This window comes from Peromyscus californicus, unplaced genomic scaffold (assembly GCF_007827085.1).
Source record: "Peromyscus californicus insignis strain IS unplaced genomic scaffold, ASM782708v3 Scaffold_6__1_contigs__length_162567912, whole genome shotgun sequence".
Classification (NCBI taxonomy): domain Eukaryota; kingdom Metazoa; phylum Chordata; class Mammalia; order Rodentia; family Cricetidae; genus Peromyscus; species Peromyscus californicus.
In genome coordinates this window covers 49661170-49686914 of record NW_026294584.1, presented here as the reverse complement: position 1 = coordinate 49686914, position 25745 = coordinate 49661170, and the positions used below count along the sequence as shown (strand labels likewise).

General features: G+C 38.8%; 1 protein-coding gene across 1 annotated transcript in view; it reads left to right on the top strand.

Moving 5' to 3' along the window:
• Positions 1-25745, top strand: part of Ptn (pleiotrophin) — a 90548-nt gene that overhangs the window by 50351 nt on the left and 14452 nt on the right. The window contains exons 2-4 of the mRNA XM_052719665.1: positions 18640-18756; positions 19665-19838; positions 22497-22658. Of these exons, the coding sequence (XP_052575625.1) occupies positions 18642-18756; positions 19665-19838; positions 22497-22658 (451 nt within the window). The 5' untranslated portion in view covers positions 18640-18641. The remainder of the gene's footprint in view (positions 1-18639; positions 18757-19664; positions 19839-22496; positions 22659-25745) is intronic.

The window sequence follows — 25745 nt, the reverse complement described above, 5'->3', positions numbered from 1 at the left end:
CATTAAATCCTAATCTTGGTTTGACAGTGCTGCTCTGTGAATATATTTTGAAACTCTCCCTTTCTGCTATTACTGTGTAATCAGTTACTATAAGAGCTGGTTGCTTTAACTCTTTTAAATATGCCTTTATTAGCTTACATAAATTAGAAGTTTGGTCAAGGGTTGATTAGGTTCTTGGCTGGGGTTTGGTTGCTGTGGTTTCTCAAGATTATACAGAATAATCTTTTCCTACATGGATTAGTTCTTGCCACCATAATAAAATATCCGAGAAAGACAACTTAAGGGGAAAATGGTTGATTTTGATGCAGTCTTTCAGAGTTTTCAGTCCGCAGTGAGCTAGGTCTTATGCTGTGGGTCTGTGATGAGGTTGAACATCACTGCAGTAGGATCACATGACAGAGGAGGGTGTTCATCTTAGGGACAAAGAAAAAGTAAGGTAGAGATGAAGAAAACAGAGCAAGATACACCTTTCAAAGACTGACCTCATGACTTACTTCCTTAAAGTAGGCTCCACCTCCCAACAGACCATTCTGCTATCGAGGGAATGAATTAGTCTTTTGATAAAGTTAGCACCATCAGGCCCCAGTCACTGGTCACTAGTGCCCACTGCTGGGCCCAGGCCTGAAGCACAAGCCTATGGAGACTTGTCACATTGAAACAATAACGCCAATGCCTCAGATCAGCTGGTATTGAGTTTCTTGAAGTTGTTGGTTCAGGTCCTTTCTTTCTCACTGACTCTTATCTGGAGGACCTCAACAGGGATGACTCTTATCTGGAGGACCTCAACAGAGATAGGTAGGTAGATAGATATATAGATAAATAGATAGATGATAGATAGATAGATAGATAGATAGATAGATAGATAGATAGATAGATAAGTAGATAGATAGAGGACATTTCTTGACCCCCCCCTCTATATCAAAGCCTGTGGCCAAATGCCTCTCACATTTCCGATTTTGAGTTACCCTGTGGTTGGTCACAAGACTCGGATTTAATGGCTTCTTGAGGTTGAGTCAGGTCCACTCAGATCTTCTTATCTATTTTTAAATTGAAAGATTTGTGACATTGACTGCAACTGTGAATAACCCATAGCAGCTCTTATGTTAGTGGTTTACTAAATAATGGGGAGAAGTTTAAGTGTTTTGAAAGACAGAATTCTGTGTACTATGTGCCTGGAAGTCAGAATGCTTCACTTTCCATGATTCATAGTCCTACTTTTTTTTCTCCTGGAAGAAAAGGGATCTTGTATAAAAGTCATCCAGATGTTCAAGGTTTAAGGAGCATAGATACAACCTTTCAACTCCAAAATTCTAATTCTGTTATAATCACTCTGTCCCCTCCCCTTATTAGTCTTCAGAGTACAGGCTTAGGAAACAGCTAAACCAGCTTCAGACCTCGATTTTTACCGCCTCATGTATGTATGAGCTGAGCCATAAGTGTAACTTGCTTGCATCTTTTCTTTCTACAAAAAGGTGATGATATTACCTGCCTTGTAAGCTTTTTGTAGCTGTTAAAAAACTTTATATACACTCAGTCCTAGAGTGTATATAACACCTGGTTATACTGCAAAAGTAAATAGTAATCTTTCTATTGTTGTCATGGGGATGATACTTTTATGTGCCATGGGGAGGCTCATGTTATTATCAGATTTACCTTATTTTCTTCTATTGGCCTTTTAAATAACTCACAACCTAGGTGACAGGCTAACTTTGCTTTTAGTTACCTTGCTGAAAGTGACATTAAAGAATATATTATACAATGTTTTATTTTTCTTCATCATTGATGGGTCTAAAGTTCCCAAACTCTACAGGAAGACTTTGTTTCCCCAAAATAATCAACACTTCCATCCTAGTGCAGATACGGATTTTTGATTGTTACATCTCAGCACTAAATTTTAAAAAAGTTTCTGGCTTTAGAAAAAAATTAAAAGAATATATTTGACAAGGAAGGTGTGTGCTTTTGGAAATTGCATGCTCCTAGAACATGGTCAAACATCTTTTAAGGCAGTAACAGTAATTACAGATCATGTTTTAACAACACAAAAGAACTTGGTAGTGCCACCATGTTCCACGTCACCTGCAACACACAGAACAAAAATGAATTTGAGGCCCAACAGGGATCCTCAGTTTCTTCTAGGAAATAGTCAGCTGGGAAGATAGGTTATTAAGGTTTGTTTTTTCACAAGATTGCTGAAAGCCAATACATCTAACATTATAACAATCCATTTCTTAGTTATTAAATGACCACCCAGTTATCAAGACACATTTCAAAGCCTTCTCCTCAATCTACCATTATGTTCTGAATTTCACCAAGCTCTAATCTCTGTCCTGCCTTAAAAGATTCAATTTACACTACTGAGGTGAGAGTCTCCAACTTTGTAAATGTCCTCTAATGTATTCCTGACATGACAGCGAGGGAGGTCAGACTCTTAATGGCTTCACATAATCAACCTAACCATCTAAAAAGGATCAACAGTTGACATCAATTGTCATCTGTGCCTTTAATAATATGGAAAATATTTAAAAAGAGTAGCAATCTGATAGACCTTGTCTTTAAAATGAACTGCATTGTAAACATTTTGTGAATACGTATCATGTAAAGTTTTTAATTCAGTGTAGTATTTTATCCCACATACCACAGTTGCCTTTACAAGTTAGTATAAAATATTTGTGTGTTGCATAAAACTTTAATATGTCTGTAGTGCCATTTGGCACTACATCATGAAGCAACTCTAATTAATGGGTTAGAAGCTTAAGGATCAAGTTATGGTCACTTTTCTTTCTAAAATCTTTGGGGGGAAAAGTATACATTCTGCTTGTTCTTAGATCAAATCTCAAATGACCCTAGGAAAGAAGGTTCATATCTATCTCCTCCCAATAATAATTGTAAGGTTTATATTAGTAATTAAACTTGGGCTATGGGATATATGGCCTATGGGGCTATTTATAGATCACTATGTACAAGTCTTCTAGAAAAAGCCAGTTCAAAGAAGCACTGTTAGTGGAGGGAATTCTGTATGTGTAATTCCAAGATGGCAGGCAGAAAAATTTTACTAGCAAAGCAACAAATTTTGCTCACCATTCAGGGGCAAAATCCAACTTATTCAAATATTGTTTTGTAAACACACTACCAGATTAGGATAAATAATAATTGTTAGTTAGGACTCTAGTAAAGCTAACCCCTGTCTATCTTCACTATTCACTAGCTGTGTATGGTTGGAGTCTTTCAATCTATTATGTCTTCAATCGCATAGTTAGCTGACTGATTAGCAATGCCTGCCATGTTTATCTCAGTATTGGGAATTGAGCAGGGTAAAATAAGGCCATTTTGTGAATAGAAATAGCTATTGATCATTTTGTTCTATAAAATATGGAAACACAATTTTAAAAAGAAAATCAAATCATATGTATAGTATTTAAGACACATCAAATCTTCCAATTTTTAACACATTAGGAAACCATTCCTTCAAATTCTTATGTCTATATTTTTCTCAAAAGGGTCACAATAGATCTATATTTTCATTATCCAATGCACTAATTTATATTTACACTAAGGATTTCCTCATTATAAATGGCTTTGTGAAAAAACAAGACTTGTGTTTGAAGGGTAGATGGCCCCCTTTTGCTTCTTTTGTGTTAATTTAATTTACTTATTTATAAATTGATATGTTATCATGCTATCACTCTGAGTTGTCATGATCACTGAGGTGAGAATGAGAATCTTCTTAAAGAAGATCTCAATGTAGGCTGCTGTCAGATACCCCAGAACTGCAATGGAGCTGAGGCTTCAGGAATCGTAGATATTGGGGTTGGTGTAGTGAGCAGAGAGCTTATGTTGTTGAGTACTAAGTCTTCCATCAATTTTGTTGTAGGTTTGGTTTTATAAATGTAGAGTGTGCATACTTTCTTGTCTTGCTAATTATACAATGGCTTGTGAAGTGTGTTTCTTGATGATCTCAGCTGACATAAGGAATGCCAGTACTGTGAAGGCAGTAGATGCTCCCTTCAGGACAAATGGGGTTATTGGGAGTTATGTGTCTATCAGTTTCAAAAATAATTTCCCTTTAATTTTATGTGGATACCAACATGTGTGGGTATGATATCTATTTTTCTTTAAATTTATACATATTTGAAAACTGGATAGTCAAATTCCAGAATTTGCACATGTGTTCAAAAGACAATGAATAAGAGTAAGGGTATCAGCCATGTGCTATTGCTGTATTGGGTTTGGCCAGTCAGTCCTTCAAATTTCATTCACCCATCTATTCAGTGATTGTCAATTGTATAGGTGCTTTCCTGGCAATAGGATTAGAAAGATTATATAGAATGTTGCCTCTTACCTTCATGTCCTTGCTAGGTTATTAGATCCCATTTAAAAGCATTATTATCTTATGCTTGTAAGAGCCAGGATAGCAACTGTTACACCTTTGAATTGGGTTAGAATTAGCACCTGTAGGGTGATAATCTCCAACCCATTAGCAGGTGGTTCCCTGCTGTCCCAGTCACATCAGACCTGTTAGAACCAGGGACTGGATTGTTCATTTGTTTTGCTTTCCACTCACATTTCCATTTGTACACATTAATCACATGCTCAAGAAAACCCGTCCCTGCTCCTGGTGAGTGGCTATAAATAAGTTGATTAGATTTATCAATTTAAAAGTGTTCAGTTGCAGCATTTTATAGTTACCTTGTTAGCTTCTGATAGACTTATTTCAGGTCAATGCTGTGTGCCGTTTGGAATATTATTACTCTATTGCCAATGTGTTTCCAGATTTATCCCAATATCGATTACCTGCACATTGAAGCAGAACTCTTCTCATGTTGTCATTCCAATTATTAATAGCATTTTTTACAGAACAGGTTACTCTCTGTTAATCTCCTCAAGTTTATTTCTCTAGACTGTAGTCATCTAGGCTCAATCATTTTATATTACAATTGTAAAATATAGACTTAACTGTTATCCTCAGATGTATATGTTGATAACTCTTGTCCAGTAATTTCCAAAACCAAGATACCCAGAAGGAATGATGTCATTGTTATTTAGACATTTTCTCACAAAACTAAAGTTTGTTTGGTATGAAGGAACTATTTTGACCATTCTTCATTAATTTTCAGTGATAATTTTAGCCCTAAGCTTGATTATTTCTAGGGAGGATGGGAGGTCAGTGAATGGGAACATTTGATGCTTCCAAAGTAAGAATGAAATAGACTCATCCCCCACTTTTTAAAATGTGGAAACTACCTTCTTCAGAGTCTGCAAGGGTCAGGAAGCAGCTGACTCTCCCAAACTACATAAAATCTGATGTTAATACCCAAATTGGTTCACCAGCTCTGTACACAGCAGATCCTTTGGTGAAAGGAGACTGAGTGTGGCTGTGTATGGGACAGAGGAGGGTGGTGGAAATGAGGCCCATGTGACGATGCATGCAGAAAGCAGTAATCTTGTTTCTAGAGAATGGGACCAGTAATTCAACTCATCATCCTTAATTGTCATGTGTCTAATGTCTAATGCATCTCATTTCTATTCAGCATACCTTTTTAAGTAGCCACTTTTCTCTGCCATTGTTAAAAGCATGAGGAGGAATTCAGAGAATGTGGTTGAGACAGTGGATGGGGATCCAGCTCTCCTACCGAACAACTGGGACAATCCCAGTTCTAAACTGCCCATTGCACACTCTGACTACAGATGTCAGTAGGTCCCTAATGAAGTAAGTTTGCCAAGTTTCTAACAAGATTTTCCCCTTTCCCAAAGCAACACTGCATAATCAATGAAGCCTTTCCTTGCGCTCTGGCCTTCCTCTCTAGGTCTTTATTTTTTGTAGTCAATGAGCTCGGCCTTAAATGAAAGCTAGAGTTGGATGAACTGAATCAACTGGAAATAGCCGCTGAAAGGCATGCAAATCAAGAATGGCAAGGTCCAGCTCTTCCGTTCTTGGAGCAAAGGCTCGCTTCAGGCCAAGTGGCTCCCTGGGCAACTGTTCATTTGTTCTAAGATTTGGTTTCTGGTATGGAACCAGGCATTCATAATCCAGTATTTGCCAGCTAAACCAAGGAAATACACATCTTAGCCTTACCTTGTGGTGCCTTAGTGTCCATCTGAAACTTTCTGAGTGCTGTGGGAACTGTATGGAAAGGAGTTTACAGCACTTGTGTGTATGGGGAGGGAGCAGGGTAGAGACTCTGATATTTTCTGCTTTACTTAACTAAGCATAGGTCAACTACTAGAAGTGATTTTAGGCAGTATGGACAGCAAGCATCCACTTTGGTACCTATGCTAAAAGTCTTCACAGATAGTGCAAATATAAATTCATCTCTCTCTCTCTCTCTCTCTCTCTCTCTCTCTCTCTCTCTCTCTCTCTCTCTCTCTCTGTTCTTCACACACACAAATAAGTACTTGGGGGTTATAAAATTATTTGCAATTTTTAAGACATCATTGGTCTTATGTAGAAAAGATTTAGTCGAGTAGTGAAGCTTGAAGCGTTAATATCTGTTTAATGAACAGCCATTAATTTAAGATAGTATCTGTTTAGACAGCGTTTCTTGATTTCTGGGTACTGTATGTGACACAGCTGGGTTACGGTAGTAGAAGAACCTAGAACATAGACAAAGTGGCATCTGGGAGGTCTTTAAGAACTGAAAAGTCTGCCTAGGAGTCAAGGGGACCAAGTGCCAACTAAGTGAGCTCCTGTCACTAGAAGTAAAAGAAAACTTCAAGCTGGTCTTCTAGGATGCATTGAGGAAAGACATAAGGCTTTTACTATAATGAATGAGAAGAAAGTGTCTCACTGTTTCTGCCAATGATTTAAAGAGGCATTGGAGATCTCTCTCTCTCTCTCTCTCTCTCTCTCTCTCTCTCTCTCTCTCTCTGTCTGTCTACCTATCTATCCATATCTATTTAGAGGTCTACAGATGCTTTATAGGTCCATCAAGATGGCTCAGTAGATATAAGTGCTTACATGCAACCCCAATAACTTCAGTTCGAATCATGAATCTGACAAAATGGCCAGAGAGAACCAGTTTCCAAGAATTGCCCTCTGACCTCTACATGCTCACCTTGGCATTCATACACTTGCATTCATGTGACTGTACATGCCAACAGACACAAACACACACAAATACAATAAATAAGTACTTAAAGGAAGTTTTGTTCAAAGTTTTCAGGACCAGAGTCTGTCTCCTCTTGAACAGTTCTTCCTTGTCTCAGGAAGTAATATTACTAGCACATTCACCACCTACTCTAGAATGATGAATAAGGAAGAATAAGTGGCTTCCAAAGCCATCCAGGGTCTTACCTTGTTATACTTATTTACCTTTCTGATTAATGAAATACTTCATATCATTCAATCAGCACACTTAGATTCCTTTGTAAAATTCTTCTCACATGGATGATTTTTAGTAGTTATTGGTCTGGTAGCAGATGCATAGAAGCTTTCCCTTGGCATTGGAGATTGACGCTGCCTTGAGAACTCCCTGACTCACACACATCACTGAGATCAGTTCCACAATTTATGTTCTTAATCTTTTTCCAAATGCAGGATGGTGTCTGGTGCTGTTTCTTTGCTTAGTGGCATGCCAGTGAACTTGAAAATCTGCATGCTGTTTTGTTAATTATGTTTTTAATTGAGTCACTTCGCCTGAATGAGCAAAGTCACCAGCTATTAGAAGTGTTGCCTGAACACAGTAGTTCGTAAAGCTGCACTGATTGTTTTAGAATAACATGAAAGCAGAGTAACACCCCTGACAGTAATCCTTTCCTTGTGTAGCTGAGGTTATATAGTTTGGGACACGCTCTTTTACTGAGCTGGGCTGCGTGAGTACAGAGCCTGGTTTTCAACCAACCTAAGACATTTATTTATGACTTGTTACTAATAGGGGTTCTTACATCCAGATAATGATTCAGCTTGTCAATACTTTCCTTTGCTTTTTAATGCCCCAAATAAGAAAGGTCATTCCAATTTCCCACAATGAGATATTGCCAAGAATATCAAACTATATTTTTAAAGTCATAAACACTTGATTTTTTAAAAGCACTTTTATATCTCACAAAGGATATCAGTTTTAGTCATTGCTGCAGTCTCCTTTGGGTGGTTTATTCTATGCTGTGTGCTGCTGTCTACTTTACTTGGCTGAATACCTTGCAAATGCCACCTCTAAACACTGGTTTCGTGGCTCTTCTGCCTCAAGTTCCTTCATTTCCCTTCTTCTTCCAAAATAAATATGTAAGTAAACATGTGCATCGATAACTAAAACATGTCCCAATTCTCTAGCACCCTCCATCCTATCGAGCAATGTGACTACTTGGGCCTGTGTACTCAGAGAGGACTGTTCGTACACTTACCACAGGGAACATCATACTCGTTCAATTCTCCTTTATCCCCACCTTGCAGGACTACTTTGGAGAAATGTGTCTCACATTCACTGTTCATATCTCACATAGCACACACTCACTTCATATACAGGCCATGAGAACTGGGGACCAATTGCTCATGAACGTGTCCTAAACTATCACACTCTCTAGCAGGTGCAATTCTACCATCGAAATGGTTCATCTGAGAGTTTCCTGTTTTTAGGATATGGGTCATATAAAATTAAATGAATGCACTATTTTTATCAGTCTAATTGATATGTACATAATTGCAGTAGGCATGGACTGTTGGGCTCATCTCTATGCGTGTGTTTTGGGCTCAGACTTGGGACACTTTCTTTTAAGACTTAGTGTTTGACTATGTAAGTCCATGAAGGTTAGAGTAAGTAAAGACTTAGCAATATCATAAGTCAGATACGCGGCTTTAAGAGATGGTATGATTCCAAGGAAATGGTCAGATCTTTTTACAATAGACCAGTGTGAAGTTAATACAAATGTAGGAAGAAAAGTGACCAAAGAATAAGGAAAAACACAACCCAAACTATAAAAATCTCCTTTAGGATTTTACATATGAGATTTTACAATTCTCATATGTAAAATAGGAAGCAACAAAATCACTATCAACTGGATGTGAGGGGGTGTAATGAAGGACAAGGGTGGAGGGAAAGAGAGTTTAGGGGAGCGGGAGATCCCAGCTGGATCAAGAACAGAGAGGGAGAATAAGGAAAAAGAGACCATGATAAATGAAAATCCCATGGGAATAGGAAGAAGCAAAGTGCTAGAGAGGTCCCCAGAAATCCACAAAGATACCTCCACAATAGACTATTGGCAATGGTTGAGAGAAAGCCGGAACTGACCTACTCTGGTGATAGGATGGCCAAACACCCTAACTGTCGTGCTAGGAATCTCATCCAATGACTGATGGAAGAGATCCACGGCCAGGCCCCAGGTGGAGCTCCAGGAGTCCAATCAGCAAGAAAGAGGAGGGATTATATGAGCGAGAATTGTTGAGACCAAGATTGGAAAAAGCACAGGGACAAATAGCCAAACTAGTAGAAACACATGAACTATGAACCAAGAGCTGAGGAGTCCCCAACTGGATCAGGCCCTCTGGATAAGTGAGACAGTTGATTAGTTTGAACTGTTTGGGAGGCACCCAGGCAGTGGGACCAGGACCTGTCCTTAGTGCATGAGCTGGCTGTTTGGAACCTGGGGCTTTTATAGGGACACTTTGCTCAGCCTGGGTGAAGGGAGGAGGGGACTGGACCTGCCTTGGCTGAGTCTACCAGGTTGAACTCAATCCCCAGGGGAGTTCTTGCCCTGGAGGAGATGGGAATGGGGGGAGAGCTAGGGGGAGGGTGGTGGGGTGGTGGCGGGAGGAGGGAGGACAGGGGAATCCGTGGCTGATATATAAAATTAAATCAAATTATAAAATAAAAAAAACTATCATTCAGTAAATTTGTAAAGTATAAAGATAAAAGAAGGGTGTTATATTTGTTAAACAGATCTTCAACTTAGAATAATTCAGTCCCAACAAGATTCCCAAGCACAGTAGGGGAAATGGCTTTAACTTTGTTTTTTAAAAGTCCAGGTTCTTTGGCCTTTAAAAAAGGCAAAAATATATCTAAAATAAGATGTGTTATAATTCTACAAAGCATGGCCTCTGGATATAGACATACAATTAGCAAACAAGAATAAAGCTTTAGTACAGCCAAAAAGTTCATTTCTGTACTGTAGGAAAACAAATCCAGGTGAGGAAACATGAGTGTGTGTGTGTATGTGTGTGTGTGTGTGTGTGTGTGTGTGTGTGTGTGTGTGTGTGTGTGTGTATGTGTGTTGCTTTAGATGCATGATCAGTTGCCACAGTGGATAGCAGGTTGTTTTTCCACATTATTTATTTTACTTATAAGCTATATTTTGTTCACCTAAATGTGTTTCTTTCTAAATTGAATGGTCATGAGAGCTTGCAGCATTTTCTTTCCAGTTTTTCCTGTTTCATTTCACAGAATTTATAACACTTGACTATGGCATTCAGGGGTTGTTTGTGGTCAGAGTTTCTAGACTGGGCATGGCCCAATGTGCTCCAAAGAGAAAGAATATAAGATGATCTTGGCAAAGGCTCCAGAGAGGGTAAAATTGTTGGACCCAACCATCCAAGTTGATCAAATTTAGCCAAGTAGAGAGATTTGGGGAAGAATTTCTTATCACATGGAACATCACAAACACACATAGGCTGATTAAAACATTTCAGGGTTAAAGAAGTATAATACTTCTTTGGGGCTAAAGATACATAGGTTGATAAGGGGAGAGAGGACAATCTGAGAGGGGAGCTTAATAGAGAAGAAACTTTTGAGCTGGCCTGGGAAACCTTCAGAGGAGGACAAAGTAAAAGAAAACCCGAGAGACAGGAGGGTGATTCGGGAGACAGGATAGAAGGATTGTGCATTGCTATCCTGGCCAGGCAACATTCCATGTCTATTACAGGAGATCTCTGCTGGCAGAGAAAGTTAAACACAAACTTGTAGAGGACTGCAGTGTAACACAAAAGAATAGAGAGAAGAAAGATAATGTGGCTGCTGTGTGCTAAATGTTGTGTGACACTGTCTCTGGGGAGACGTGAATGAATGTCTGCTGACCCAGATAGAGAACCAACAACAGATCCAAGTAAGAATACTAGCAATGCCAACTTGGTGAATTAGTTAGTCTTACTTGGGATTACTTACAGGAATATGGGTGAGCTGTTACTAACAGGAGCAAAAATCGATTCAATGACAGTGCATGACCAAAAACCTTCCCCCATGAAAATGGAAAACCTATACTGCATTGCACAACCTTGCAGGCAGCTCAACAGGCTTGAGAGTGTCAAGTTATTTAGGTTGGTCTGAGCCTCTTCTAAGCAACTTGGCTGATTTGCCTCATCCAGGCAGCTCAGCCTGTCAAAAAGCTCTGCTGATCTCTGTCTCTTTCAGGTGGCTTGGCTGGTCTCACTCACAGTGTGTCTCAGCAGTTCTTACTGTTTATAATGACTTGGTAAGGGTGGAGCCTAGTATGTCTTGTCAGTTTCAGGGACTTCCTGAAACCTCTAAATTAAACCTCTAAATTGTTTACTTTCTGAGCTTAAGGGTTTTCTCTGCAGAATGGACTGTTTCTCTTCCCTTTAGAACAGCAGGTCTCAACCTGTGGGTCATGAGTCCTTTGCGGGATCACATATCAGATATCCTGTGCATTAGATATTTACATTACTATTCATAATGTCAGCAAAATTACAGTTATGAAATAGCAACGAAATAATTTTATGATTCGGGATCGCCACAGCATGAAGAACTGTATTAAAGGGTCGCAGCATTAGGAAGCTTGAGAACCACTGCTCTACACTCTTAATTATTCCTCTACCTAATTATAGTAGATAAACATTAAAATGCTCATAAAGAAAGCAGAAAATTATAAAAACTTAAAATTAAATCTCTAATTTGCTTTGATTATGTAAGTCAAAGCAGTAAAGAAATAATGCAGTTAATTTGAGCCATTTGACTAGTTTGATCCACCACATAATTAACAAGCACATCTAGGTACCAGTTACATTATAAAGGAAATATCAAGTATCAAATATACTCATTTCTCTAGAGTTCTTGTTGTAGTCGACTTGTTTTCCCTTCCTTATTATTGCATGCTTCTGTGGACTTAGAGCTAAATTTGACTGAGACAGCAATTTTCAAGACACTTACACACTTTGTAGAGATTGATAGGGGCCAGAGCTGAAAGGCTACACGTTTTTAGTCAAAATGGATTTCTTCGTATATTACCAAGCCAGAACACATGAGAGAAATCCCTGGGGTATTTTGTCTAAATAAATACATGGTTGTCTTCATTTTTTTTCTTTAGAAAGGTAAATATTACTTAAATGTATAATATATTTGGTTTGTTTTAATTTTGAACTGTTAAGTCTTTTATGTTTGATTAGTTGTCTTAGTGAACTAATAAGTCGATGATGTTAAACTTAGGGAAACTGACTGAGAGATTTCAGTAGAGTCAGAACAAGGTCAAACAGGAGACATAAATGGCCAATTATTGAATTCTAGAAGTCATTCTGGGAAGGTTTCTTTATCCGTTGCTAATTTTAAGCAGAACACAGGAATACTGAATTTAACTAAATGTATAATTACCAAAATTCAGAATGTGGGATATATTGACTAAATGGTTTATATTTTGTCAGAATGTAAAAAGCAAGAACTGGAAGTCAGAGGATGGCTATCATGTATGTTAAAAGCAAGTTAAAAGGCATTCAGATTTTTTTTTATTAGGTAAATCTAAAACATTTAAATAAAGCCCTCAAACAATACAAGGAAAGAATTTCTTTGTTAATTACTTGTTGAGGGATGAGCTGTAGTTGGGACAAGGAATGTGCTAAGTCTCTTGATGAGCCTGAAAAGTGCTCTGTTATAAAAATTCACTCAGTCTGTATCTTTGCATGATTTTCAATGTCTTATGTTTCATTTTTACAATTTACAAGGTTAAAAAAATACTACTTCATAAAAGTTAAAGCAAGTAGAGCACAAAATATCTAGTATATTCTAGTTGTGAATAGATACAGATGCATCTCCAGTTGCTTGCTGATCATTTTTACTTACAATACATTTCTGGAGAGACCAATGGTTGTTTCCAGCCCAGAGTCAATGTGTTGTATATCCTGTGGTCCAGATGGCTAAGATATTACTTTAGCTTAGAAGTTCACTCTTCTGTTTTAAGTTATATTTCTGTGACTTTTTCAAGATCAAAGTTTTAGGAGCAACTTCTAAGCACTGGGGCTCTCTTTGTCTTAGCCAAATAAAAAGATGGAAAAGGAATGTTTTTCCATGTGGAAGGGCATAGAATATAACTGTAAACTGAGGGGGTTTTCCTTACTTCACACCTGTGGAATTGCACTGACATCTTCACTAATTTTCAACTCTGGGCTTAGGACTCAAAGGATACATCATGAGTTGTTTCTTGAATTTGTATTATGATTCCAAAAAATAAAGGCAGAATGAATTTGTGTCCTGTGAAGGCTGAAGGAGACTTTAGCTGATTTTAATTAAATCAATTCTCCGTCTTGTGACATTTTTGCTTTTATATAATACAAAAATGCCAAGTTTGATGTTTGTTATATTTTTTCAGTAAAAAAGAGCATTTTTGTATTAGTCAGAGTTTTGAACACTGTGAAAAACAGTCAAAATAATTTAAAGAAGGAAATATTTCTGTTACTCACAGGTTTGAATATTTTAATGTGTGTTGGCTGACTTCATTTTTGAGGGCCAAAGTGATACAGAATATTGGAGGAGCATGTCTGTCTGTTCATTTCACGGAGGTGGGGAAACAGAGAGAAGTAACAGAAAGGGGGTGGGGTGAGATATCAAAGACATGTCCCGATGACCGACTATCTCCACCTTCTACAGTTCTACTGTCTCTTAGTACTCTACTCATATTTTTTAACACATCCATGGATTGAATCATGGATAGAGACAGACTCTGTCTAACAGTCCACTCATTTCCTCAAAGCCCTAATTGCTAGATTTGGGGACCAAGCTTCTAATTCACAAAGGACACTTTATATGCAAACCACAGAGCTGTAGAGGTGAGCCAAGCTGATAATGTAATTCCTAATATTCCGTATTATCTCTCTGTCTGTATCCTGTAGCTTTTATGAGAAGCGTCTCCAGCAGTTAATTTATTATCGGCCCTACAACTTACTCCCACTCTTTTGATATCAAAACCTATTCAATTAGTTGTGACATTCTGAGTTTGCTCAAAGACAAAAGTAAAATCAGTTGTGGAATTAAAGTTTGAGTAATAAGTTCTGCCTCCAGATAGTGTATTAGTCTTTCTAAACAGGGCAAGCACGGACAGTTTCCAGTATCCTTGTATATATTTACATCAGGTGTTGCAGTTTTCAAAATCTTAGACCCCACTACAATGCTTTAGGGAGGAGGAGTTCCCTGCATTCTAATCAGCCCTGTCTCAGAGGAGGCTAAAGTGTAACAAGTGAATCTTTTCTCCAGTGAGTTCCTTTATTTGTCATCGGGTTTCAGACTTCACTGAGATACCTCAACAGTATATACTATGTCCCAGCATCCATTTATGGTAGTCTCCAATTTGTTAAACCCAGTGAATTACGGCTGTCAGGTCAAATATAATAACGATGGCAGAAGGTGGGAAGACATAAAGAAGTTTCTCAAAAGAACCCAGCCAATTTAGTAAGTTTTATCCTTTCATTGTTTCTTTTTCTCGGTGTGAAAAATAATTAGCTGCTTCCCTAATTGCTGTGTGTGTCTGAGGGGGGCTTGTTCTTATTTCTATGTTCATCTGGTACCCAGCATGTTGGAGAATAAGCAAAGTGAAGCTATGTGCAGGGAAAGGTTTTGCTTTTATTTGATGCTGAGAATAAATAGTCAACTATTCAGATACAACATGCAAGCTGCTATCTGCACATATACTAATTACCACATATTTATTGCCAGGAAGTTAACTGAGTGTTTTTTTTTGAGCACTCAAATAGTATTAAATACTGTTTGGTGCACTTGGGTAATTTTATTCATTCTGTTTCTTTGTCTCTTCTTTTAAACCTTTATTCTTTTTATATTCCCATAAAAACTGAGATATTAAGATATTGGTTTAATCAGAATGACTTCTGATCCCTTCATTGACTACATTTATTCAGACCAGGGGATCATCACCCCATTGCTTAGTCAGGAAGTTTTCTTCAGGGTTGTGCTTTCTCAGTGGGAATGTTCAGATTATCACAATAATCTATATCATAACAATATAGTTAAAGTAATTTACAGGTAATTTTTACATATGAAAGCAAAATCTAAGTTGAAATCTATGTTGAAAAGTCCTGGATGAAAGAGTTAATTTGCCATTTATGAATTCTCAAAGGTTTCACCCTAGTTCTCAGGCACTGAAAGAAGGTGCTTAGGCAGCCTTTGGCGAAAGCAAGGACTCTGGCTCACTTTATGCCTAACCATTTTAAATGGTGCTTGAATGTCCCAGGAAAAAGTGCATCATATAGGTGCACAGGGGCCTCATCTCTGAGAACTCTTGACAAGCTTGCAAATCAGAGTCTAGGCTGGCTTTCTACATCTCCTCACGAGATGAGGCCTCGCCTCAGATTTGCTAGGGACATTTTAGTAAGAGCGTCATAAGAAGGCAGCATTAGGAAAGGCAAAGCTGCCAATCCTGGATTGTAGATGGGTATGGAAATGGTGTGTGAGTAGCAAAGCAGGTTCATGTTTTAAAGGGCTAAGTGTAGCTAGAGTTTTCCTGCCTGGCCCACAGTCAGGACAAATCTCTGACACCCACCAGTCCCACAGCCATTCAGACCCGACCAAGTAAACACAGAGACTTATATTGGTTACAAACTGTATGGCCGTGGCAGGCTTCTTGTTAACTGTTCTTACAGCTTAAATTAATCCATTTTTATTAATCTATACCTTGCCACATGGCTTGTGGCTTACGGGTACTTTACATCTTCCTTGTCCTGATGGCGGCTGGCAGTGTCTCCCTCACCCAGCTTCCTGTTCTCTCAATTCTCCTCTCTGTTAGTCCTGCCTATACTTCCTGCCTGGCCACTGACCAATCAGTGATTTATTCATTGACCAATCAGCAACACATTTGACATACAGACCATCCCACAGCACTTCCCATTTTCTTTTCTTAAAAAGGAAGGTTTTAACCTTTACACATCTCTAAAGTCAGCTTGGTATATTTGGGAATTTGGGCGTAGCTTTTCTTACTACTTCTTGCTGGAGGGGGGCGCTGTATCTTATGGGGACACAAAGAATATTTTAGGGTTATGGAGTAGTCCATGAGGGTGTATCATCTGAGCCAGTTGCCTTGAAACGGTTTTGGATGTTGGATCATCTGGGCCATGGTGTCATCGGAGACCTTTCAGGTGGTCTTGGCTGGTCAAACCTGATGTGTCTTAATCTGGAACAAATCCATAGCCTCTGGCTTTCTGTGGAAACAAAAGCAGAGCCTCCTTTCCAAAGCAAGGTATCCTTACATCCAAATTTTGAAGTCAAGGTACCTTTAAAATATACATTTTGGCATAACAGCTTTTGTAATCAAATGTTTTTTTTTTAGTTACAAATATCAAAGAGAACATAATCCAGATTCTCTGTGTGGTAGCCATCTTTACGTGGCTTATTTTTTTTTTATATTAGCTTGAGCCTATTGTTTTGAACTGTAGCCTTCTAAGCCTGAAACGGCGCTGGCGCTGTGGCTGCTGGCTCCACCCACTTCAGCTTCCCAACATGGCGGTGATACGTTTTTCGCCAACTCTGAGAGCCAACAACTCTCAGAAATAGTGGGTCTATGCTTCTATCAAAGCAGTGTGTAGCCCAGAAACCTCTTTTTTTTTTTTGTTTTGTACTAGCAAAGGCTAAATCCACCACACAGCTTAATGTGCCACTTGCAGAGGCCTCATTCCCACCATACTGTAGGTCGAGCATGCACGCACGCTAGGAACCCGCCAGTAGCTCAAACCGGCAGGCTGCCACTAACTTGAAAGAGACAACTAGGAACTGTTTTTAGCTCCGTTTTAGAATCTTTTTTCTCAGGTTTTAGGTGGAAACTCTTGCCCCACGTTGGGCGCCATTTGTAGCTAGAGTTTTCCTGCCTGACCCACAGTCAGGACAAATCTCTGACACCCACCAGTCCCACAGCCATTCAGACCCGACCAAATAAACACAGAGACTTATATTGGTTACAAACTGTATGGTCGTGGCAGGCTTCTTGTTAACTGTTCTTACAGCTTAAATTAATCCATTTCTATTAATCTATACCTTGCCACGTGGCTTGTGGCTTACAGGTACTTTACATCTTCCTTGTCCTGATGGCAGCTGGCAGTGTCTCCCTCACCCAGCTTCCTGTTCTCTCAATTCTCCTCTCTGTTAGTCCCGCCTATACTTCCTGCCTGGCCACTGACCAATCAGTGATTTATTCATTGACCAATGAGCAACACATTTGACATACAGACCATCCCACAGCAGCTAAGTGATCAAAAAGTGAATTTTAGTTTGTAGTCAGAATATGCTTATTCATATTATCGAATCTAGTCATTGATAGCAAAACAAAATACTACTCTAATAAGTGACAATTCTAATGTCATAGAAATTGCTACAGGCTTAGTAACCATGGTATCGTTTTTCAGATATTTATGAATTAGAAAACCAAGCTACAGAATAGAGTGATCATCAACACCCACATATGCACACACACACATACACACACATTATATACATACACACACATGAGTGTGCACACACAAGAGTAGTCTATTATTCACTAAGGTGATTGTAAAATCATTAAAAACTAATCTATTGCCAGTTTTGGAAAAAAGAAAACAGCCACACTAACAATAACCGAAGATTACTTGTACACTTTCATGTGATCTACACAACACCATTAACACAGCTGATGGAGGTAAATGACTATCAAGTAAGTTTGTAGTCAGTGGCTTCCTCGGGGGTGTTTAGGCAAGGCAAACATCTTGGCAGAGAGTTATCACAAGTATCTTTAAATAAAGCAGGGATCTTTCTAGTGTTATCTAGGGATTTTTATTCATGTCTGATGAGAAGCATTTTGATTTCTGAGCAAGTATAATCACCGTTCCCCAAATCTGAGGATTTAGTGGTTCTAGAGTAAAGTCAGTTTATAAATTGTTTGTATCATAGCATGCCACCTCTATTTCTGTGTTTCATGCTAATAAATAATGGGATGATACTGTGTTTAAGTGAACATGGGATAGATAGAAATCAGAGACACTGCTCACCAGCAAATGTACCTAAACATAAAAAACAGTCAGTACATGTTACAGTACACGATCACTTGCCATGGCTATAGCAAAGAGTCCTGTGACTGCAACACCGTGAATGTTTCCAGGAACTTCCAGGCATCCTGAAGATAAGTGTAGTTGTCATTACCAAGTGAAGCAAGCATCAAGATTGATTGTAGGAATCTGCTTGAAATTCCCTTGCTTTCACAACCCCAGAGGCATACATACATAACAAATAGCTGTGGACTCTGATAAGAAGAATGGTTGAATATTGTCAACGACCATGTCACTTACTGCTTTTTGCAGCTGTTGGGCAGAAATGATAAAATTCTACTTGCGATAATCGATACAATTTTCATAAAACCCAGTGTTCATGAGGCTTCTGATAGGGTGCTTCATCAGAGGGTTGAATCTTTGTTCCGACTTAGGTTGAAATCACTTCTTCTCTCTCTCTTCCCTTCCAGAAATGTCATCCCAACAGTACCAGCAGCAACGTCGAAAATTTGCAGCTGCCTTCTTGGCATTCATTTTCATCTTGGCAGCCGTGGACATTGCTGAGGCTGGGAAGAAAGAGAAGCCGGGTAAGCAGTTGAATCACAGAGAGATGCTTCCTTGGATGGTACCCAAGCAGCCCAGCTACCTGCTTCTAGTCCCTTCCACCATCTCTAACTTCCTTTTAATGACGTAGGGAAACCCTAAGTGAGACTTGTCTCATGTTGTCCCATTTTACTCCTGAATGAATGTGCCCTTGAATAGTCATGAGTGGGCTGTGGTTTTGGGGGTCTCTTTTAGTCTGTGACCTATACCACATTTCTGTTATGGCTTTTATCGACAGAAAAAAAATCAGACCATCAATTTTCAGTAAAATTGTTAATCTGGCCACCATTACTTCTAATAGACATTTCTTCCTCATTTTTCAAGTTTTTTATAAGCTATGTAGACTTTATTTTTACAAAAATATTTCCTTCTTTTTATAAAATTTAATATACAAATCTCCAGATTCCATCTGGTGCATGTGTGTTAGTTAGCTGTTTGTTGCTGCATTCAAGCACCTGAGGAGTGAACTTAAGAAGAAGACAGCTTTATTTCACTTAGGGTTCTAGAGGTGTAAGTCCATCACAGCTTGCATGGCAGAACAGCTCACATCGTGGTAGTCAGGAAGCAGGCAGAGAGGCAATGCCTTCACTCAGAAATATTTGTTTCTAAAAGGAAATGTTAGTGATTCACTTAAAACAGTCTCTATCACACACATGATTTAGTAGTATTCATTCTGCTCCCCACCCCCATGTTTTCTTTCTCTCTCCTCTTAACCGTGCGTTGACTTGATCATTGAGAAGACATCTGGCATATTCCTATTGTCTTCCTGGACAATGCAGGTAGAGATAAAAGTCATAGACTCTACAATTGAGATGCTGAGGAGTGAACTTAGCCATATCTAGAAGTTCAGGACAGTCCTGGATGGTGATTGCTTTTGCTTCCTTCCTTACAGAAAAAAAGGTGAAAAAATCTGACTGTGGAGAATGGCAGTGGAGTGTGTGCGTGCCCACCAGTGGCGACTGTGGACTGGGCACCCGGGAGGGCACACGTACTGGCGCCGAATGCAAGCAAACCATAAAGACCCAGAGATGTAAGATCCCTTGCAATTGGAAGAAGCAGTTTGGAGGTCAGTCTCATCCTGTGTCCTATAGCTTTCATCCACTACATGAAATACTTTTGGAATATTTCTATCATTCATTTTCAAGGCCAACTCATGTTTATATTTAATTAAATAAGTGTATTTTCTTAGACACAAGATGACCAGAGAGCTTGCCTCTCAGATTCAGCACTAGTGATATCAGGGGCTGGATTTTTATTGTCTTCATTTGTTTTTTTCTTGTACATTGCAAGATATTTAGCAACATCCTTATTATCTAATTTTTTAAAACTATAAAACAACCTGCTCTACCAGCCAGGAAAACTGGCCAAATGTCATTTGGTAGTCAAAACTGTTTGTAGTTAAGCATCATTTCTTATACAGGCATAGAATATGCACTGGTGCCCTCCCAATAATCTTTCTGTTCCATCTTCTCCTCCACTTCACTTTCTAGTTTCCCCTTTTGTACTTATTCTCCTTCTTCATGTCCCTTGCTATTACTCTTTCTTTTGACTCCTTCCCATCCTCCAGATATGTTTATAGATTCGCTCACTGACTCTACCAGGCATGGTCATAGCCCATGTTCGTAGATTTTTGTCTCACTAACTCTAGTCAGTTCCAGGCTGTTCTGATATATCTACTTGAGACAAATTCTCTCAACACTTCCAACTTTAATTCAATATTCAACATTTTCATCTTTAACCCATTAATCAACATTTCCATCTTTAACCATATACATTCATCTACATGCATGTGTGTGTGTTTTTTATTGTGTAATGTTGTTCATGTGCATTTGTGTGATTGTGAGTGCATATATGTTCAGGTCACATGTGTGTGGATACCAGAGGTTGGTGTTGATATCTCTCTCCGTTGCTCTCCTCTTCATTTTCTGAGGCTGGGTCTTTTATTGAATCTGGAACCCAGTGATTCTACTAGTCAAGGTAGCCAGCTTGCTACAGGGATCCCTGTCTCTGATTCCAGAACACTAGAATTACAGGTGGGTTACCACATCTGCCCAGCTTTTTATGTGGGTTCTGGTCACCGAGACTCTGATCCTTACGTGTATTTGAGGCAAGCCCTTTATCCACAGAGTCATCTCCATAGTGCTCCTATCCCAATTTAAAAATCCCAAATAGCTTTTTCTCCTACATCACACACTTTGTGTTTTTCCTGACCATCACGGGGCATAACGACTACAGTGTCCGACTTGTGCCATACAGAAACACACCGTGGCCTAAATATGAGTAAAGATGGAGAATGAACATGCGCACATGTAGTCTTGACTTCCTCTGTAACTTTGGAGTACATTTTTATGAATGGCAGTAACTGCCATAATGGCAACAGAGTTCATATAAATTAGACTTTAAATAGTATGGATCACTGTTAAGACTCACTTGTAAAAAGTTTGTGGGATGTATCTTAAAGGACTCATGTCTTGAACATCAATAAAAATCTCAAAAAATCAATACAGAATTAAAACAAACAACCTTAACTATCCAGGAAGAGAGTTAGTAAATATCAACAGCCATGTTTCCTGAGAAGAATATATAGTAATGAATAAATAACTGGAAAGATATTCAATTTCTCTGTCCCATTAAGGGGAGAGATTGAAACCTTGGTGACATATTACTATGTGCCCATCAGAATGACTGGAATAAAAATATATGATATTGAATAATAGTGAAGGTGCAGAAATGCTAGGTCATGTATTTACTGTCAGTGGAAATACAAAATGGCACAGCCATACTAAAAAAGAATATTACTTTTCAGAGGGGATGCTTGTTTTATGTTTGTATGAAATTAAACATGAGTTGAGCTTACCATGTAACTCAGCAGTTTCTTGGGCTTTTTTTTTTCCTCAGAGAAAATAGAATTTTTTCACAAAACCCCTTATATGAATATATAGTATTTGCATATGTATATATTTTAGCCAAAATATAGAAGCAATCTAGGCATCTTTAAGCTGGTGAATGGATAAATAAACTTTGATATATATATGTCATGGAAGGTTACTTAGTTGTATAAAAGCATACACTGTTGATTGACAAAACTTCAGCTGATTGCCAGAAATTTATGCTAAGTAAAGAAATAGCCAGTCTCAGAGCCAGAAAGATGGCTCAGTTGTTAGGAGCACATGTGTTTGCAGTGGACTTGGGTTTGATTCCTACTGCCCCCATATAGTAACTCACAACCATCAGTTATTCCAGTTCAAGAGGATAATACACCATCTTCTAAAGTCTGTGGGCACCAGAATAACCATTCATAAAAGTTTATATTTATAGAATGAAATGAGCTGGAGAAGAGATTTGTGGTTGTAAGGAATTTAAGAGGCTGTGACTATACAGAAGGTGACAGTGGGTCCCTTGCACTGGGATTATATGTACATTGATGGTGCTGATCACATGCATTTACACTGATGGAATTATACATGTTCATGCACATAAGACTGATGAACTATGACTACACTCCTAGAATGCATCAATTTTTACACAGGCCCACCGTCATTCAAGATGCCAAACCTGGGAGAAACTGGGTGAAGAGTTATGGAATGTCCCTTTGTTATTTCTTATAACTGCATAAGAATGTACAGTGGCTTAAATACAAAAAGTTAACATCAAAATTGTGCCCTTATTATCACCATAATAAGTTCTCTAAAGAATTTTTCTTTCATCCTATTATGCTTTTTAGCTGAATGCAAATACCAGTTCCAGGCTTGGGGAGAATGTGACCTGAATACTGCCTTGAAGACCAGGACTGGAAGTCTGAAGCGAGCTCTTCACAATGCTGACTGCCAGAAGACAGTCACCATCTCCAAGCCCTGTGGCAAACTCACCAAGCCCAAGCCTCAAGGTAAGAAGCTGTCACTCTGGCAGCTTTAATAGACTGGGAGACTCAGGCGAAACCCAATTATTCCAGGAGAGAATGTTAAATGAGTTACTGTAGGACAGTGACTAAAAAATACCCACTTGCAAGCGCCACAGCATACTTTCTGTAGGCAGTCTCTGACTTCAAGTTGAAGTTCTCTGCACCTTGGGGGTTAGGAACTAAACAGGAATGCAGCCTCAGCAAAACATGCTAGTTAAGATGGCTGTTACATGGGTAACATCTGTCTCAAAATTCAAATTGGACAAGATAAATAAACTTATAGAACTCATAATGCAGAAAATTTAAATCAAACCTCTCTCAGATTATCTACAATATAATTTTCACAGGATCGGGAAAGATATTCTATTTATTCCTTTCCTCTACTACATGAGATGATAGACTTTATATGTTTTGTACTTATTTTACATGCTTGAAGTGTTTCAGTTTTCCAAGCCCATTCATCACAGAATTTTAAAACTATGCAGAGTACTTGTTCCCAGAATGCCAGGCTCAGCATTCATGCTGAAGATGGTAAAGCAGGTAGCCATGGTTTCATGCAGGTGGGATGCCAGCTGGAGGAAGCCAAAGAGGTGGTAAATCCTTTCATTTCATGGGTAGGTGGATTGAATTCTGTCTACTCCAAATCTGTATTTTCAAGTCTTACCCACCCCCAGTATCTCAGAACGTGAATATATCTAGAAGCATGGACTTTCAAGAGGTAACTAAGTTCAAATGAGGTCATAGGAATGGGACCCAATTCGATATGGTCGATGCTCTTATATGAGGAGATTATTAAACAGACACACACAGAGGGAGAGCCTTGTGAGGACACAGGGGAGAAGTGCCAGCCACAGAGAGAAGTCTCACTGGAAACCAGGTCAGTCCAACACTTTGATCTCAGACTTACAGTCCCCAGAATGGTGAGAGAGTGCATGTCTATTCTCTAAGCTGCCTGTGCTGTGGGGCTTCATGTGGCTCCCACAGACGATTCACGCCCGTAAGCTTCAATGAAATTCAAAGTAAAATACCCCCTTGACCTCTCCTTGTACGTGACTCTCAAAATAAAATTGAAAATCCATCCTGCCAGACTCATTTTGAGGAGAAATTCAGATAAATGCTGATGATTAGCCAAAATAAGAGAAAGAAATCTTCCAGAAACTGAGGACTGCTGGTGTTTTATACTGATGACACAGAGAGAGTTCTTTCTACATGCCAAGTTTTCCATCTTCTGATGCAGTTGGCAATGGAAAGGGCTACCTCCATCTTCAGGGCAGCTGGGTAGTGTGGGACCTCAGATGTTGGGTCTGAGATTTTGGCTGCCCTCCAGGGCAGTTTTTAACCAACTTTCAACTGTTGCTTATCTAGACAAGACCAGCTAAAGAGCAGGAAGTATTTTCAGAAATGAAGTTCAGAGATTCAGTGTTCAGATTGACTAATTTCAAAGCAGTAATTGAACCAAAATGCAGATAACTCAAGGTGTCCTCTGTGCTCCAGCATTGAGATTCTCTGCCTGAGCTGTATGCAAGAGTTTTCCACAGGAACCTACAAAATTCCCACTGCCCCAACTTTATCAGACTCACCAGATCACCACTAGTAGTTCTAACAGGATGAATGATCTTTAGAGGATTGTGCTACACTTCCCAAACTGAAAATTAGTCCTGTTTCAGTATGAAATCCAGTGACCAGGGAAGACACATCATCCCTGAGGTGGTGGAAGAGGGGACAGGAAGTTTGATGAAAAGGGAGGAAAAATAAGGAGTCCAGGGTGATGGTGGAGTTGGTGAATATAAAAACTGTCAAAAAACTTGGTAGTCCACAACTGAAAAAGATCCTTAAGGGTATTCAGTAAACACAATATAAGAAGCCTTCCTTTTAGTTGGACTGTTGAATATTTCAGCTAGTTTCCCTTTGTTACTTAGTGATAGCTGATGACTAGATGGGTTTCTCACATTCAGTTTTCAATATGGTGGTTAAAAATAGTTCAAGTGGATAGACATTCTATCGTGTTTATTCATATTAAATAATGCAGGTATGTAATTTATTTAAAATGGACTAGCCTCATGCTTCAGAATACTTTTTAGGCATTTTGTAGACCATAAGTTATTGAAATCTAATCTTCCCCTTATACCTAATAGGCCTTAGTTAAAAGTAACCAATCTCTCCCATCTAAAACAGTAAAAGATTTTCTAAATATCCTTTTAGGCACTACACATTTTTCTGCACAAAGAATCAATGTTACTGTAGAAGATGAGTCAGGAAGATGTGTCAGACTGGAGGTTGTTTTTTTTTTTTTTTTTTTTTTTTTTTTTTTTTTTTTTTTTTTTTTTTTTTAAATGGGATACACAAACACATTCTGTGATGTGTCTTTCTTTGTTTAAATAAAATGCAACTAGTGACACTTGGGAGTTACATATATTTCCATACTGTTTCTCAAATAACGCTGCATAGAGACTGCAACTTCCTTCTGTGCATTGTAGCTCATTTTCTTCAGATAGGTGGAAAAGCAGGTGATACTAAGTCAGAACCTCCATGGTGAGTATCATGATTGTTTCCCCTCCACACATTGCTCTATGTACTGTACAGACACTACATTGTAAGGTCCCATGCAGCATTATTAGAGAGGAGACAAACCCTGCCTAATGCACTTGGCCAGTGCCGTATCTCTTAGGAATGACAGAGGAAGGGTTTGGCAAGCTCTGCATTCATACCCCCTTTCTCCCTGTTTATACATTACTGAAATCACATTAATATGAACTAAGCTCTGATGTTTTATTTTCCTTTGATCTAAGAGAAAGTGATCTTTGTAAAGCCCCGTGCCAGTGGGCTGAATGGGATACGGTACCTGCCCCTCCACATACAGACATTGTTTCTAAGAGTTCTGGAAGAACAGGCTCAGAGAGGTTCAGTGATAATGCCAGAGGCTCTCTAGCTTGTAAACCACAGAGCAGGAAATCAGATGGACACAGGGATGCCTTGTCTTTCCAGTTGCACTTGTCAACTCATGAAACTTTTATCATGTGAGGTATTTTGTTTTTCTGTCTAGACGCATTAAATGGCAGAGCTTCTGGGAAG